We start from the raw sequence: 17,879 nt of genomic DNA on the forward strand, positions 1-17,879 counted from the left end.
CAATGAAATAAGGAAATAAGGCTTAAAATAAAAAAAATACAAGTACAGATGAATCATCATAAAAACAAGACCGAAAGTCTAACAGTGGCGTAGCCGGGCTTGTTTGATACTTTAGTTGAGGATAATGTAACTTGGGTGGGGATACCAGTTAGCAAATACAGGGTGAGTCAAAAGTAGCGCCCGATTTCTGTTTACATTTATATATATATATTTCTGTCAGTTGATTGTTTGTTTGCCATTTGTATTACAGTGTACAAGAAGGTATAAATAAATGAATGACATGTTTATCTAACCATTTATTCGGGGGAAAATTATTACGGAAAATTATTACAGGGGAAACCCTTAGCTACATTCGTTGCCGTTTTCGGACGACCGGACTTCTTTGCAGTGGCTACCGACCCTGTTGCTTCAAATTTCTCGACAATCAATCGTATGTTTCTTCCCTGGGGTGGGTTAATATCGAATTCCTGTGCCAAACGGCATGCCGCCATCGTTGGTTGTTCATTACATTTGTAGTAATGTTTCACGGCCGCAATGCGTTGATTCATTGAAAGGTAATTCATCGTTCAATTTGGTGCAACTTCAGTAACTTTCCAAACTCTCAGCAATAACCTGCAACCCCCCCCAAAAAAAAATTAAGAAAATTGATAATCTGCAACACAATTATTAACAACATGACATCCCAGAAAGAATCTGACAGCGGAAAAAACAGAAATCGGGCGCTACTTTTGACTCACCCTGTAATGTAAGAACAAACTTTTTTGAAGTACAAGTGCTGTAAGTCTCTAAACTATCTGTCACCATGGAAGTGAAGAGATTGCATTGAGACACTGGTTTATTCTATATGTTTCGAGTCAACAACATGCACCACTTCAATCCAGACACTTTGCAATCATGACAAAAGGATTACAGTGTTACAATTATATTTACTATATTATTATTAATGTTATTATTATTACGAAAATGATACTATTGTATTAAGAAATCTGGGCTAATTTGTCTAAAGTGGCCTGAAAGTGAGACATGAAGGCACGAAGCCTAAGGACTATACGTATTGTGTCGTTTGAAGACCTGTAACGCCAATGCTTTCGATATTTGATGGTCATTTTAACAATAAGTTTGTTTGTGTTCCACACTGATTGAAAATGTAAAGGTAGAGCATGCAGATTGTGATATATGATAGGTTCGCCAATATGTTCGGCCTAAACAGCATAGACATCAAAATGGCGCTATGTGGAGTCGGCCGTCGTATGCCATAATGACATCACAGACGTAATCACATCACATCATCCCTGTCATGTGACCAGATCCTCAGCTCTGATTGGTGTACGTTTGTGAGGGACATACATACATATGAACAGACAAATTTCTGGATGGCTTTGACCGTTGACACATTGGCTACGCAGTAAAAACTGAAAAAATCCTTCCACAGCGAGAAAACGAAATATTTGCAAAAGGAAAAAAGGAATAAGAGCCAGTCAACTGAAATCAAAATACCATAAATAGATATAAAACTAAACCAACGTAAACCTAGAGAGTCAAAAGAGCAGCTTACTCCATGTAACCTTGAGAAAAAGAACATGGGAAGGATCTTTTAAACTCTTGTTTTGCATTTCTGCACACGATCTATACAGTATTAGCTTTCTTCATGAACTTTGGATAACATGCACAATGGCAAACATTTGAATCCGATGGGTCAAAGAACAGTGCAGAGCTGGACCTTCTGCCGACTCTAACATCAGAATGCACAGCAATTTCGTTTGGTTGAGATGGCGTAAAATGTTGCCAAAGTACTGCTAAACTGCAGGTTTGTGTTCCGATTCGTGTTCTAGTGTTCAAAATATGTAATTCAATTGAAATTCATTTGCCAGTGGACAGACAGACAGACGGAGTGGACTTATTGCTCAATCCTACTTTGCCCGACAAGTGCGGGCTAATGCAGAATCCAAAACGGAAAGTAAAAAACATTCTGTATTGCACCACATCCGACTCCGCTCGTGAGAAGACTGAATGCCTCAATTCTATGCTTGCTTCAAAATATTGTGTCCCAAACATGTCACTGTCAGTGCAATCCTTCCCTGTCATGCCCAACTGCTCCTGGATTCTGTGTCTTTTGTACTTGAGAAGGTGGAGAAGGTTCTTTAAACTCTTGACTCTGGCTCTGCTACTGGACCAGATGGCATCAGCTCACATATCCTAAAAACCTGCTGTGCTGCTCTTGCACCCACTCTCTCTGCCCTTTACACCCTGTCATTTGCGTGTGGTCATCTTCCATCGACTTGGAAATCCACCAACATCACTGCACTACATTAAAAAGCTGCAAAAACAGACCTGTTGGCCTCCGAAGCCAGTCGCCGATAGGGCATCCTCTGTCATACAAAATCCTTCCTTGGCACATCTGAACTCCTTTCCACTAACAAGGCCTTCATCTGCAGCTTGATGGAGTATTGCTTTCCCCTCTGACCTGGCTCCCCTGCCTCACATCATACTCAGCTTGACGCTGTTGAAACCAAGGCCTTCAAGATTATTGGAATCCCCCACGATGAAACTGAGTCTATGGGCCTATCACTTCGGCAGCGCAGACAGGTTAGTGGTCTTTCTGTCTCCAATAGCCTCCTTTCTGCTCTTGCATCCAGGTTTCTGTACGGCTCACACAGTCCACCATCAAAAAACCCCTTCTGGTGAAACTACCTAAATCCACGATCACTGCTCATCTCCACTCATTTGCCTCTTCTTTTTTCCCACCTGTGGAACCAACTTCCATATTCTCTTCAATCTCAATCTCCCCCCTAGATCTTCAAGATAGCTGTCCACCACCATATCGGGTCATCCCCAATCTAAAACCAAGATCTTTTCTCCCCCCCATTGACCCCTAACCCCATCTAGACCCAATCCCTTCATCTTTAATGGTCACCATTTTCCCACATTTCTTGTGGGGTTGGTCAGGGGAAGCTTGGCCCGAGGCTCCACGAACTGGCTAGCCAGGCCTGACATTCGACTAGTTAAGGCAGGATTTGTTAAGCAGTTAAGGCAGTTAAGGCAGGACTAGTTAAGGATAAGGGAGAATATGGAAGTTGGTTCCACAGGTGGGAAAAAAGAAGAGGCAAATGAGTGGAGATGAGCAGTGATCGTGGATTTAGGTAGTTTCACCAGAAGGGGTTTTTTGATGGTGGACTGTGTGAGCCGTACAGAAACCTGGATGCAAGAGCAGAAAGGAGGCTATTGGAGACAGAAAGACCACTAACCTGTCTGCGCTGCCGAAGTGATAGGCCCATAGACTCAGTTTCATCGTGGGGGATTCCAATAATCTTGAAGGCCTTGGCTATGTAATTTGTAATTCGGCCATGGTGCCAGCGGTAGTTCGCCTACTCTTCCCGAAGGATACCATGGGATCTTTAACATACACCAATGAATGCTGGCAGACGGGACGCCTGTTTGAAGTCCTTCTGGGGGATGGCTGGGTCGGTATTCCAACACAGGCTAGACGGCTTAGAGGTGGGTGTTCTACCACTGGGCCATCCTGACAGTCCCCTATCCCTCCTCCTTCCAAATGTCCAGTTTTCCCTCCTGAGATTTTCCTTTTGTGTCCAGCTATTCCCCCCTCTCTCCCCCATGCATCCTCTCCTTTCCCACATTGTTCCCCACACCTGTTGGTTGGCCAGGTCTGCCTCCATCTTGGCTTCCAAGTCTGCCTCCATCTTGGCTTCCAAGTCTGCCTCCATCTTGGCTTCCAACTCTGCTGGTGGTGTTCCCCCCTCTCTCAGCTGTTATTTTTATGTCCTCATTCGTTCAGTGTACTATCACTAGCTCTTCCATGAGCCTCGACTATGTATACAATAAAAAAGGACAGTCAGAAATAACTGTGGAAAATGAAGAAACATGCCAACAGCAAAATAGATGGACACAGGCATTCTGAGTATTGCGCTGCAATACCTGGCCCCTACCGGCAGTCTGTCGTCCGGAAAACTGTTGGGGCAGCCTGCACATATTGCACTGTGTGAATTATATAATTACCAACTCACGGTCTGAGGTAACTCGGCTAAAAATTATCCGATTTGCACTAAATAAGGTTCATGAATGGTTAGATGACCCCTACTCTCACTACTTCTCACTACTGTCTTAGAACAGCAAAATAGATTGACACAGGCATTCTGAGTATTGCGCTGCAATACCTGTCCCCTACCGGCAGTCTGTCATCCGGAAAACTGTTGGGGCAGCCTGCACGTATTGCACTGTGTGAATTATATAATTACCAACTCACGGTCTGAGGTAATTCGGCTAAAAATTATCCGATTTGCACTAAATAAGGTTCATGAACGGTTTGAATGGTATTTTGGTATTTTTGCTGACATATATGAATGCAAATGCAATGAATGCAAATGCATATGCAAAATACCATATGAATGGTATTTTGCTGACACAGACCCCTACTTCTCACTAAAAGGGGGAAAAGAATGTAAATCGGAGTTAAAATAAGCCCGCAAGGTCGCTCCGTGGAGCAGCCTGCACGTATTACACTATGTGTGAATTGTATAATTACCAACTCACGGTCTGAGGTAACTCGGCTAAAAATTATCCAATTTGCACCAAATAAAGTTTATGAATGGTTGCACAGACCCCTACTTCTCACTAAAAGTGGAAACAGAATGTAAATTGGAGTTAAAACAAGGAATATTAACAGCTTTGACTTACCGCACTCCAAATTATAGTCCGGAAAACTGTTGGGGAAATTTCCAAAGTTCAAAGTGCCATAATGTTGTCAAAAATGATTGAAACGTCATGAAGTTCGAACTCGATCTGTAACTTATCATGAGGAAACCATGTACCAAGTTTGAAATCATTAGCATTAAGAGTTTAGGAAAAAAAGTCTGGAAAACTGTTCTTTGCATGACGGACGGACAGACGGAGGACGAAGTGCAAACATATAGTCCCCTCCGGTGTACACCGGTAGGGGACTAATAACAGAGGAGACTGAAATGAGGAATGACCATGGGGGAGAAGGAGAGTAAGGGGAGGTGAGAAGAACACAAGAGGTGAACAAGCTAGATACAAGCTGAAACACAGCAAGAGGAGGAATGAAAACTGGGGAAGAAACAGAAATTGACCAAATACCAGAAAGATGGAAGGGGAAGTGGGGAGAAAACACAACAACCTGGGAATTAAGGGAAGTGCTTGGAAAGACTAACAAATAACCTGGAAAGACTGAGGAAGTTTGGTTGTATCGGCTATGTGAAGATTAATTTCATTACAAGCTTTACTTGAAACAGATTGTGTACTTTGTGTTAAAAGCATGAACTCTCTCTGTTTGCAGATGGACGGACTCCATCTCTGTTTGCAGACGGACGGTTTGCAGATGGACGGAGTATGGATGAGTTTGACTCTGGCCCTCTGCATAATCCGACCTTCCAGGACATCTATATGTCGACTCTTCCCGGGGCTGGACCCCCACATCAGGTACACCCTCATCAGATTGATTTTTATCTGTTCAAGTTATTTTCTCTTCGAGGTTCTCCTACTGGGTGCCGGTGATAACTCGCTTACTCTTCACAAAGGACACCATGGGATGTTTAACATCCACCAACTAATGCTGGTAGACGGGACATCCATATGTGATGGAAGACACACACATTAATACCTTAGCATGCCTGCGAAACACCAGGATGGCAGTTTACAGCTTGTCAGACATTTGAACCCAGCAAAGACATGTGAATACCTATCGATTATCCTGCTAACCTATTTAATCCACCAGGGACAGGTAATAATGCCATCTTGGGGACCAAAAATGATTATCAGGGAATCGTAATTCCATTTGGAGAAAGTTTTTGTCCAAAACTTCAATTGTTTTTGCAATTCCAATACTTCACAAAGTGTAAGGTCTGGATAATTTTGCCCTAGACCTTGGACAAAACAGTTTTCCCCATTATAAAGCCTGTTATTTCAGGCTCAAATCCAGATAAAATACTCGAATCAACTTCAAGGAGCCTTGGCTTATAAATCTTTAAAATGTAAACATGTCATTTAAAAAAACAATCCCTTGATTCCTCTCGGTGCAAGTGATAATGCAATATTAACATTGTGATCAGGGATAAGGCGTGAACACGATAGACATCATTCGTCATAACAAAATACGCAATTTGGTGTCTGTCTGTCTGACCGCGATACATTCCGTCGTTACTTATCCAATTATCTTGACAAGAGGACTAAGGGTCACAAGACGGAGATTGGAGTGACTTAATTTGCCCTCCTCCCCAAGGGAGATTTCCACATTGGGTGAAATCCGTGTTAAGGTGTGTAGATAGCTAATCGTGGTGTTTTTCCGGGGCCGCTTCTAAGAACAAATGTAACAACCGGTTCTGCCGGCGAGGTTGTGTTTTACCTAGCTCTCCATGCTATCAAAGTAAAGTACTTTTCCCATTTGTATTTTTGTCAAAACTATTTTTTAGTTTACTGTGTATGTGTCTACTGTGTGTTTCTAGTAAGATCTCGGTTGTAAATCGTGCATACCTGTGTATAATCGTCAGTTGTTCGTGCCGCGTTTTCAGGCCTGGTCCCTCAAGGCTTTTCTGTCTCCAAGGCAGTCGTTTGTTGTCCGTTTACTTTAGTACTCTCACTGTATTGCTTTTTTCTTTTTCTTTTCATCCCATACTTCCCCTTGAACATCCTTCCCTTTGTTTAAAGTTTAATTCCAAAAAAAAATCTTGATTTCCTTCTCTCCTCGTTGCTTCCCCTCCCCCGACCAAGCGATTCGCCTCACCCGTTTTCTCTCCCTCCTTCATATCTTAATCATCTCCCGTCATTACCTTTCCAATTCTAGTTTTCACCATACTCCTTCAACTTTTCTCCTTCCTCAGATGCTTTCACCTAACTTTCAAAAATATATATATTAACGAAGAATTTAAAAAGTATGCCCCTCCTCCCATACGAACGCCATTGTTTATACACCTCCCTGGTTCCTACGTTCTCTGCTCACCTGGCTGTCAATCTCCTATTCTTCTGTTCCTGCTTCTGAACCTGTTCTGGAATCCTTAATCCCCCTTAGAAATCCTTCATGCCCTCATTTAGGGAATTTCCCAAGATAGTTTTAACGGTTTCATTAAAAAATGTTTTAACTTTCCCCTGCAGTGTTGTATTCAGTTGTATATTAAAACACTTTTCTTCTTTAAAAGGTTGTCTTAGATTTTCTCACCAAATCTCTTCATTTCAAATAAAAATTCAATCTCTTACAGTTCTTCCTTTCTACATTCCCTAAACTCACCTGAATTCCACCACTCCTCCAACATTTTCAAACGGATCTCTGACTCGAAAATCACAAGAAACTCATTTTGCAATAAATGTTCATTTTCCATTAATCATCAACAATTTCTAAAATCCCAACTCACCCTCCCCTCCTAAACTCCCCCCTCAGCCCTCCCTTTCAGATCTCCTCCTCATGCGTTCCCTCCTAAACTCCCCTCCTGAACTCCCCCTAACCCCTCCGCCTCAAATCTCCCCCCTCAACCCTCTACTCCAAAACTCCCCCTGCCCTTCAAATATACTGACCCTCCATTTTTCTCCAATTCTCTGGTCTTACCCCTCCTCATCAACGCATCCTACTCCCCGCTTCCTCTCCCTTCCAACTCTTACCTCCATCTCCTCCAACCTTCTTCCTCACTCTGCCCACCATCAAACAACACCTCACTGTGCCTCATCCCATCACCATCAAACCTTTTGTCCTCCTCATCCTTCCCTTTTTCCGAGCTCTTCTGAAATCTCTGACACACAATCAACAGCTCTCCCTACCTGCTCCTCCTCTTCCTCATCTTACCATACCCCTCCCCTACCCTGTCCTGCATCCGATGCTCCCCCTTTCTCTTCCTTAACGGTGTGGACCTCAAACATCTGGGGCCTTCTCTCAAACCTGACTGATCTCTCCATACAGGTTGCTTCTGACAAACCAGACTTGATCTGCTTAACAGAAACTTTCCTCCTTCAAGATGTCTCTGATTCCTTAATATCTCTCCCTGGTTACTCTCTACTCTGGTATGATAGACCTGAGCCTCGTCTTGGAGGTGAGGTTGCAATCTTCATCAAAAACTCTCTTCCTCACTCTCCCTACACTGCCCTCTCTCCACCACACCCCCATGAGAACCCTCTCGCTATGGCTACCTCTTCGCTCCACCTTTTGTTCATATGGGTGTTGTACCGTCCACCAAACAGTGATGACTCCAGATGCATCTCGCTGTCTGATAACATGGACCAACTTCTATCCACTCATCCCAACTAACACTTCCTCATATGTGATGATTTCAATTGTCACCATGCCAGTTGGCTGGGTGTGGGTGCTTCTCTCAGCAGCCATGGCACCTCAGCAAAGGACTTCTGCGACCAACTGGGACGGACACAATCTGTCAATTTCAACAAACAACCCGGATCTCAGTCAACGGAGCATCTTCTCTTGTAGACTAGGTTATGACAAACTTGCCTGCAAATGTCTGCTGCTCTTATTCTGCTCCAATCGGTTCTTCTGATCATTTGCTTGTTAAAGTGGATATCTCTCTGGCCATTCTCAGGGAGCCTCCTCAGTGTCGACGAGTCTGGCATTTCACTCAGGCCAAATGGCATGGTCTTCAAGCAGCCATAAATCATCTGGACTGGTCGCCCATCTCCACTGCCTCTGACATCAACTCATCCTGGGAATTCTTCCAAAGTAAATTGCTCTGTCTCATGCACAGATTTATCCCAACTCATCTTCAGTTGTCATACCCTTCCTCGCGTGCATGGTACACTGAATCCTGTGGAGAGGCAGGTGCCCTGAAACAACTTGCCTTCTCCTCATGGAAGGTAAATCCAATGGAAAGAAATCTCCGTTCCTTTCACAAAGCTCGGAACCAGTGTACAGCGAGGCAACAATATCTCTCCACTCTCAAGACTGAACTCTCAAAGCTGTCTCCCTTCTCCAAATCCTGGTGGCATCTGGTCATATCTGTTTCTGGCGTTTGTTCCCCATCCATCCCCTCCCTTACCTCAAATGGCTACACAGCTGACTTCGCACGTGCAAAAGCTGAATGCCTCAACTCTGTGTTTGCCTCAAAATCTTGTGTCCCAAACCCGTCTCTCTCTGTACCCACCTTACCCAGTCAAACCAAGCTGCTTCTGGGCTCTGTGTCCTTCTCTCCTGACAATGTGGAGAAGTTTCTGTCAAACCTCGACTCTGATTCTGCAACTGGATCAGACGGCATCAGCCCACGGGTCCTAAAATCCTGCTCTGCCACTCTTTCACACGCTCTCTATGTTCTCTTCACCCTCTCTTTTGCTCAAGGTCATCTGCCATCAGCTTGGAAATCAGCCAACACAAAAAAGGTGCAAAAACAGATCCTTGCAACTACAGACCAATCAGCCTGCTCCCAATTATCAGCAAAGTCATGGAATCCATCATTGCTTCGGATATCAAATCCTTCCTCTTCTCCAATGGCTTGATCTCTGATCATCAATTTGGCTTCAGACCAGGTCATTCTACTCTGGACATGTTGCTTCTGCTGTCTCAACAATGGGTGGAGGTCCTCAATGCCAAACAGGTTATCAGAGCTGTCTCCCTTGACATATCATGTGCCTTCGATACGGTCTGGCTCTGCTCAGAGCCGATACGGTCTGGCTCTGCTCACCAAACTCTCCTCCTATGGTATCCATGGAAATCTCTATGCATGGATTGCGGACATCCTCTCTGGTCATAGCCAACGTGTGGCCCTGAATGGATTTCTCTCATCTCCCCCTTCCTGTTCAGGCTGGAGTTCCCTATGGCAGTGTTCTGAACCCTGTGCTTTTTCTGCTCTTCATCAATGATCTCTCCGACTCTCTGGAAAATCCTCTTATCTCTTTGCCGATGTCTCCACTCTCTGCCGCTCCATACATCATCCCTCAGGTCGCCATTCTGCAGCCTCCTCACTCTCTGCAGACCTGGACAAAAATTACAGACTGGTCAAACAAGTGGAACATGTCTTTCAATCCTGACAAATCTCACACTCTCGCTACGTCTCTCCAAAAAGACCGTCTGGACAACCCTCCCATCTACTTTCTCAAAAATCCTCTCCAAGAAGTTCTGTCACTCAAGCTTTTGGGTCTCACTATCTGTCATGATCTTTCCTGGGAAAACCACATTTCCAAGCTGGCCTCAGCCAGTCGCCGACTGGGCATTGTCCGTCATGCAAAGTCCTTCCTTGGCACACCTGAGCTCCTCACCACATACAAAGCTTTCATCCGCAGCTCACTGGAATACTGCTCTCCCCTCTGGGCTGGTGCTCCTGCCTCACACCAAGCACAGCTTCACGCTGTTGAAACCAAAGCTTTCAAAATCATTGGAATCTCTCACGATGAAGCTGACTCTGAGCACCTTTCACTCTGAGCACCTTTCACTCCTCACCGCAGGCAGGTTGGTAGTCTTTCTGTCCTCTAACGACTCCTCTCTGGCCTAGCTCCCCCAGCTCTGTCTGTGCTCTGTCCCCCAAATATTCCTTCAGGTCGCACAAGAACTGCCAGCAACCCTCTTCTGGTGAAACTGCCAAAATCAAGAATCTCTGCTCACCTTCACTCTTTCATTCCTCTTTTCTGCTGCCTCTGGAACAAACTCCCTCACTCTCTTCAATCCCACTCCTCCCTCCAGGTTTTTAAAACAGCTGTTCACCACCATCTCTTGTCTTCCCCAAACCAAAACCTTGATCTTTTATTCCAAAAATTATTTCAAACAATATTTCAAAGTTCCAAAAACTTATTTGCTACCCCCGTTAATTCACCTCAGGTCCACTTTATTTAAATACCAACTTCGTTCCTTGAATTCCTAGCAGTGTCTATTTGTTTTTATCTCTCCCACCCCTCCCTTCCCCTGCCCCCTCCCCCCACCCCTTCCCCCATGCCCTCTCCCTCCCACAGATCTCCCGATGTCCTTGTTCTCTTCTGTAGCACTTGTGTGCTGCCCCCTCTCTCCCCATCTTGTCTCCGGCTCCCTTTATTATATATTTTATGTGGCCGTTTATGTTATTTTTGTGATTAATGTTAGCTCTTACATGAGCCTCGATCTTGTATGCCAAAAATAAATAAATAAATAAATAAAAAGCAACAAAACTAATGATAATAGCATAATATTAATGTTATTACAAAACAATATTTATACTTCATTGTAATATCCCCTCTTCCCAATAGGTTTTTCCTCCTTGGAGAAACACCTTGCTAATGTGTATAAATATCTTGTAGTGGCATTTTGTGGGACATCCCTACCAGAAGTAAAGAAGAATGACTGTACTGTGGTCACAACTTTTGAAAAAATCCGGTAACAGGCCGATTGAGAAAGCACATTTAAAGCACTCTTTAAAGATGAACAGCATGATTGGGAAACACACATTTAATGCATTATTAAAACATTAACTCGACACCTCTTATCCATGTCACCTTCCCCATGGTTATATCAGAACGAGCTGATTCATCACAGTCATGGATTGCTTAATCCCAATATAGGACCATTCAAAATTACGTTTTTTTTGTAATTAGCGTAACGTAACGCTTGATTACCGTATGTACTTACATACAGTGCGTTCTGACGGGCTTGATTAAACCTTACTATTATTCGATATATGATTAGATTTTTCGCTGTCCCTTATCGTGAATAACGCTCGGCCCAAACAAAGCCAATGGAAATCTGATGCAATAAACCCAGGCAGTGTATAAATCAGTCGAAGCCGACAGGCCCATTGTGTTAGGCCCACCAGAAAACCAAGATAATGGCCATATCATTTTGTCTCTGTGCTATGGTGGGTGGAGTAAAGTGATGTGTGGGTGTGGTCTGGCAGCTGTTCAACCAATGGGTGCACATTAAAACAAATCGACCCCCAACAAGAACCCCAACAACAACAGCAATGCGAAGCTCTTGGTAAAAATATATTAAACCACAATCACATATAATTACCTTTTTAAACAGTCGCTGCTGCTGTTTAACACTAAACTGATAGGGTGAAAACACGACATTTTGAGGCATTATATGCTTTCCTTGCACCTCATACAAACGGACCTGGACATAGATCTACAGTAATCTATATACCATACCCCAGAGAGGAAAATAACATGACCCTTCTTGCCACTCCTGTAGGGAACGAGTGTACTCGTCCAAAAAAGATGTCATTTATTACAGACTAGCAGAAGTACCCGGCATTGCCGGGTGGGGGAGGGGAGGGGAGGGGGAAGAGGAGGGGAGGGGGAGGAGGAGGGGAGGGGAATGGGGGGGTGAGGAGAGGAGGGGAGGAGAGGAGAGGAGGAGAGGAGAGGGGGGAGGAGAGGAGAGGAGAGGGGGGAGGGGAGGAGAGGGGGGAGGGGAGGAGAGGGGGGAGGGGAGGAGAGGGGGAGGGGAGGAGAGGGGGGGGGAGTACCCGGCATTCCGTGTATAAACGTGAGGGGGGAGGGGAGGAGAGGGGGGAGGGGGAGGGATGGGAGAGGAGAGGGGTGGGAGGGGAGGAGGGGAGGGGGGAGGGGAGGGGGAAGGGGGGAAGGGGGAGGGGGAAAAGGGGGAGGGGCAGGGGGAAAGGGGGAGGGGAGAAGGGTAGGGTGGAGGGGGAAGGGAGGGGGAGGGGAAGGGGGAGGGAAAGGGAGGGCCAGTCAACAATGACGTTGCAGTTCTCATGGTCGGAGAGCAGCACAACAATCGCGACATCGTCCTGAATCTTCGCAACAGCACGAAGCGGATTTTGGAGACTCACCAATCCTGTGATGCCCTCCAGTACCGGCGTTGCCGGGTGGGGGAAGGGAGACCCGTACATTCCCAACTCATACATTCGCCCTCTCGTCTCAAGCTCACTCGGACAAAAGCCTTGCACAAATTACACCGTGAAGGCCCAATGGCCATGTCTATGCCACAAATCAAGTACGTGAGCGAGTCGGGCACACTGAATTGAAAATATATAGAACACTCATACTCCGTGAAAAGTGTAGCCGCCGTGTCACCATCTTGGTTAGCTCGACTCGACCAACTCGCTTCGCAGATCTCGTTTGTTTGGAACGTGTCCCAGATTTTAAAAGCGAGACAACTGTTAAAATGCCATTTTGTGCGGCAATAAACTGCTTCAATCGGTTAAGGAAGGGATGCGGAAAGACGTTTCACAGCTGTTGCAAAGACATTTAATTCATATCGCACAAAATTGACAAAAATCGACACAAAACACGATCGCACAAAAGGTGAAAAAACGCAATCGCTTTTCGCTCTGAATTAAGTGCAAACGCGTGACGGAAATCACCATCGCCCAGCATCGAGTGCAAACCAAAATGGCGCCCGGTAGCTGCATCTTCACCTATGTGGTGTGAATGGCAATGGTCATTCTGTATATTTTCCGTTCAGTGGTCTGGCAGCGAGGAAGGAACATCACGTGATCGCTCTGAGCGAATCCGCGAGCTGCTCTGGCACCGGCTGAGAATCCGTGTATAATGTTCCTCGCTGAAATGCGCTGAGGTAAATATGAATAAAAAATATGGATCTCGTCAAATATTTTTAGGTATGCCATTTAGGTATCCCATGCTCAATGGCCATGTCTATGCCAAATATCAAGCACGTGAGCCTCTCCGTTTAGGAGTCTATCGGTAGCACACACACACACACACACACACACACACAGAGACACACACACACACACACACACACACACACACACACACACACACACACACACACACTGTTTTATGTATATAGATGTATATATTTTTATATATTTATTTATGTATATATATTTATAAATATTTAATTTTAAAGCAAAAACTACAGCACTTAGGGGGAATTTGTTTTGAAAGCCATTAACTAGACCTATTGGCCGATGTATATACCAAGTTTCAATGTATAGCCCTTGAGATATGAGCGCCAACACATTTTGGGCAGATGGACACCAACGTGATTTTGAGCGGTTTCTAAATAAAACTCAAGAATGTGGAAACAGACGTTGCTGAAATTTGAACATATTACCTCAATGTGCAAAGCATTTACTTCTGAAATCCGCAGCCGATTTTGTCCAGTAGAAGCTGAGAAACGTATTTTCAGTCCCCATGTTAAAGCTGCATACAGAGAAACGATCCCATAAAAAGGGAGGGGTGAATTGTGCCTCCCTTTGATTCATGATGAATGGTATATGGAGACGATTTTATGTGTTAAAAATATGTAGAGCAAGGTAGAGGTCGTGTGGAGGATACAGCAAGAAGCCCAGAACGACCAGTTAGCGATTGCAATGAGATTTTTGTAAGTGAGCCTCACAAAAAAGACGAAGTGTGGGAATGTTAATGAGTGAAGAGGAATTCGTCCAGTGCCCGGCAAGGAAATGAAAGATGCAGCCAAGGCTAACGATGTTACAGGTGCACTTGCCCTGCTCAAAGCAATCGAAGGATGTAGGTGAAGGTGATTTAGTTGATTTATCTAAATGTGATGAAGATGAAGCACAACAGTGCTGGTAATGGAGATTGAGGTCGGATGATCTTCATGGGGAGGTTGTTTTCAAGATATTGGATCTTGGCCATGGCCTGATCCTGATATCTTGAGGTGCAAACAGGTTAGTAGGGCCAGTGTGACAGTCTACCAAAGATGTTCAGTTATAAGAAACATTTGGACAGCATATATTTTCCCAAAAGATTGTTTACTCTCTGTAGTGAAATTTTACCGAAGGTGAACCCAGGGTGTGCTCGCTTCAAAAGGGGCGTCTATAAGACCCGGGACAACCGGGGCGCACGAACACTCCAGTGGCACTCACTGTGACATAGTCCTGTAGTTTGAATGGTATGTACGCCCCTATATGCTGCGCTGATTTGTTTTCTCTATTTGATATCGGCCATTGCCCATGTAATACTCTGATTCTAATGTCTGTTGCATGAATGTATTTTTACAGGATGTTACTTCAGATCTAAATGATATTAAACCTACCCAAGAATCAAGTCGTGTCATGAGCTTGATTTTCACGACACTCTCGTTTTGCCCAAAATAACAAGTTCCTCCGACATTGCTCTGTTATTTAATTATTTAATGAAGATAGATGCGTTTTGCTTTCCACACCTTTGAATACATGTATGTTCTGAAAAATATCGTTGGATTACCAACGCTTTGGTAATCAGCCCAACAGCTTTCCACACCCAGGATTACCCACCCAAAATATCGTTGCGATCGGTTCAGACGTTTTTGCGGTACCTTCGAACGGACGGAAGGACAGACAGACAGACAGACAGACGGACAGACATTTGGTGAATTATAGTAAGATAGGCCATGGGTCACTGAGAATGATAAGTTAGTTCATTGTGTCCAATATTTTCTCAGGCCCATTAAATGCCTGAATTGAATCAAACTTCGAAGCAGGACTTTTACTTTAGTTCAGCATCATAAACTATATCTGTACATTTTTCTGATCCCACAGGTACACTTCAGACATGAAGAAGAAAATGAGGGACTGCAGGTGCAAACCTGGCCAAGAGTGCTGCAAGCCGCTTCTCCGCGAATGACTGAGGTGTTTCCAAGTCTCGTGTATCCTGCACGTTCTCAGGAAAAACCTGATGAACTCAGTAAACCCCACTTTGTGGATCCTTGGTCTTGAGTTTTCTTGTGGGATTATCGTTGTCATGATTTTGTTAGACTTACAAACATTACAGATTATTTGATGTGTGGAAAAGTTAAGGTTCAAAAAAAAATTATTGTATGCAATGTCGAGACACATAGTTGGGCTCAAAACGCTGAATCAGTGGGAAATGGTGTCCACTTTTTTTGAAGACAGATTCTTGGGTAAAATTTGACGCCGAGTACGATGGTGCTGACCGATTTTTTTTTAAAATAAAAGGTGCCCAAAGTGCCCATTTTGGACCTTAATTGTGCCCAAAACTGGTTTTGGGGCATTTTGGCCAAGTTTATGTACAGGACAATATTTTTTTCTTCATAAAAAGGTTGATTTAGATCTATGATACATGTGTTATGAATTTCAACTCATGAAATAGCCCAGGGCCCGTTAATTGGCCAAAATTTTTTCGGTTTCGGAGAAATGATTTTTTAAAATATCGGCTTTCAAGCTCATATGACTGCCACACCATGTGACCAATGATATTTTCATGATCAACTTTTAATCGCCATGCCTAGTCAATGACACACGTAAAGTTTTGAGTCAATCGATTTGGTGGTTTGGCAGAAGATGATTTTTTAAGGTTTTAGGTTAAATGCAATATGGCTGTCAAACCATGTGACCTATGATGTCATAAATTTAATATTTCAATACAAATGGGTCATCGGTCATGTGCCTGCAATTTCAATTTTTTTGGATAAGGAATTCGATTAAAACATTTTTGGCTGCTATACCACATCACAGATGATGTCATCATTATCATGCCTTTGGTCCCCATTCGGAGTACTTGACAATGTTCCAAGTTTCAAATTTTTCCATTCAGCGGGTTCTGATAAATAATTTTTTTACTATTTGCGTTTAATCCAAGATGCCTGCCATACCACATGACCTATGACGTCACAATTATCATAAAAACATTTTGCATGGGTGTTTTTTTATATATTTATACGCAGGATCGAGGCTCGTGAAAGAGTGAACATTTCCCACACAAAAAATCAAACAGACACACAAAACATATAATAAGGGGAGTGGTCGACAAGATGGGGAGAGAAGGGGCAGCACACAATCACAACATTTGAGAGCAGGGACATCGGGAGATCTGTGGGAGGGAGAGGGCTTGGGGGGAGGATGTGTGGGAAAAGGCGGGGGGGGGGGGGGGTTGTAGGAGAAGTATAAAACACAAGGACACTGCAAGGACTTCCAGGAAACAAGTTGGTATTTGAAAAAAAAAGTGGATCTGGGGTGAAATTAGCGGGGGTGGAAAAGGTCAAGGTTTTGGATGGGGGAAGATAAGAGATGGTGGTGAACAGCTGTTTTAAAGACCTGGAGGGAGGAGTGGGATTGAAGAGAGTGAGAGAGTTTGTTCCAGATGTGGGAGAAAAGAGGAATGAAAGAGTGAAGGTGAGCGGAGAGTCTTGATTTTGGCAGTTTAACCAAAAGAGGGCTGCATGCAGATCTTGTGCGACCTGTAGGAATATTTGGGGGACAGAGCCCAAAGAGAGCTGGGGGAGCAAGGCCGGAGAGAAGTCGGTAGAAGACAGAAAGACCACCATCTGTCGCTGTGTCACTCCTACCCTGAAAGTTTTGTCTCAATCGGACATGTGGTTGCTGAGAAAGACGAGGTTTAGTAAGACGGATGTACGTACGGACAGAGGGACGGACAAGCCGAAAACATAATGCCTCTGGCTACCTTCAGGGGCGGAGGCATAAACAAAGCAGTTGTAAGAATTCAATTCTCCGTCAACAGATAGAGAAAGCGAGAAATTAAGAGTAAAAGAGATGAGAGAGAAAAATGAATAAACATAAAATAAAAATCCAGAATTAGCATGAACAGAAAGAAAATTGAATGTGTGAAGAGATGTGGAGAAAGGAACAAATATCAAAGATATTTGGAAGAACCTGGAAGGATGGATTTCAGCAGTTACTGGTGAATTTATGGTAAAAGTGTCGCAAACAAAGGAAATTTGCTCCAGCTGTGACGTATTAGTGTGCTATGACATCATGTTCTTGTTACTGTGCCATTACAAAGAGGACAAGATGGTATTTTGAGAACGTTCAAACATCACGAGTGGTCATTTCGGTTTTAAAATGATTTGTCAGGTGAAGAAAAAAAAATTTCATTGAAGTTCTGTTCACAACACCAAATTTAAAGGTCTCTGCATTTTCCTCTTTGATAAGTTGTATTAACGACATTCAACCGAACCAGTGAGATACCCGTGCTACACACGAGTGGGAGGCTAGAAGCAAACAGGCAGTGCAGATACGGCCAATGCGAAAGCATGAAACCAATAA

The 17,879-nt window shown here is 44.0% G+C and overlaps 1 protein-coding gene across 2 annotated transcripts in view; it reads left to right on the plus strand.

The window, feature by feature from the left end:
- Window positions 1–17,879, plus strand: part of LOC137416165 (uncharacterized) — a 146,751-nt gene that overhangs the window by 87,286 nt on the left and 41,586 nt on the right. Inside the window, exons 11-12 of one of the 2 annotated variants that reach the window (XM_068101692.2) lie at window positions 5,312–5,454; window positions 15,396–15,485. In XM_068101692.2, the coding sequence (XP_067957793.2) occupies window positions 5,312–5,454; window positions 15,396–15,485 (233 nt within the window). The remainder of the gene's footprint in view (window positions 1–5,311; window positions 5,455–15,395; window positions 15,486–17,879) is intronic. The other variant, XM_068101712.2, reaches the window with a different exon arrangement.

This window comes from Myxine glutinosa, chromosome 1 (genome assembly GCF_964187855.1).
Source record: "Myxine glutinosa chromosome 1, kmMyxGlut1.1, whole genome shotgun sequence".
In the NCBI taxonomy this organism is placed as follows: Eukaryota; Metazoa; Chordata; class Myxini; order Myxiniformes; family Myxinidae; genus Myxine; species Myxine glutinosa.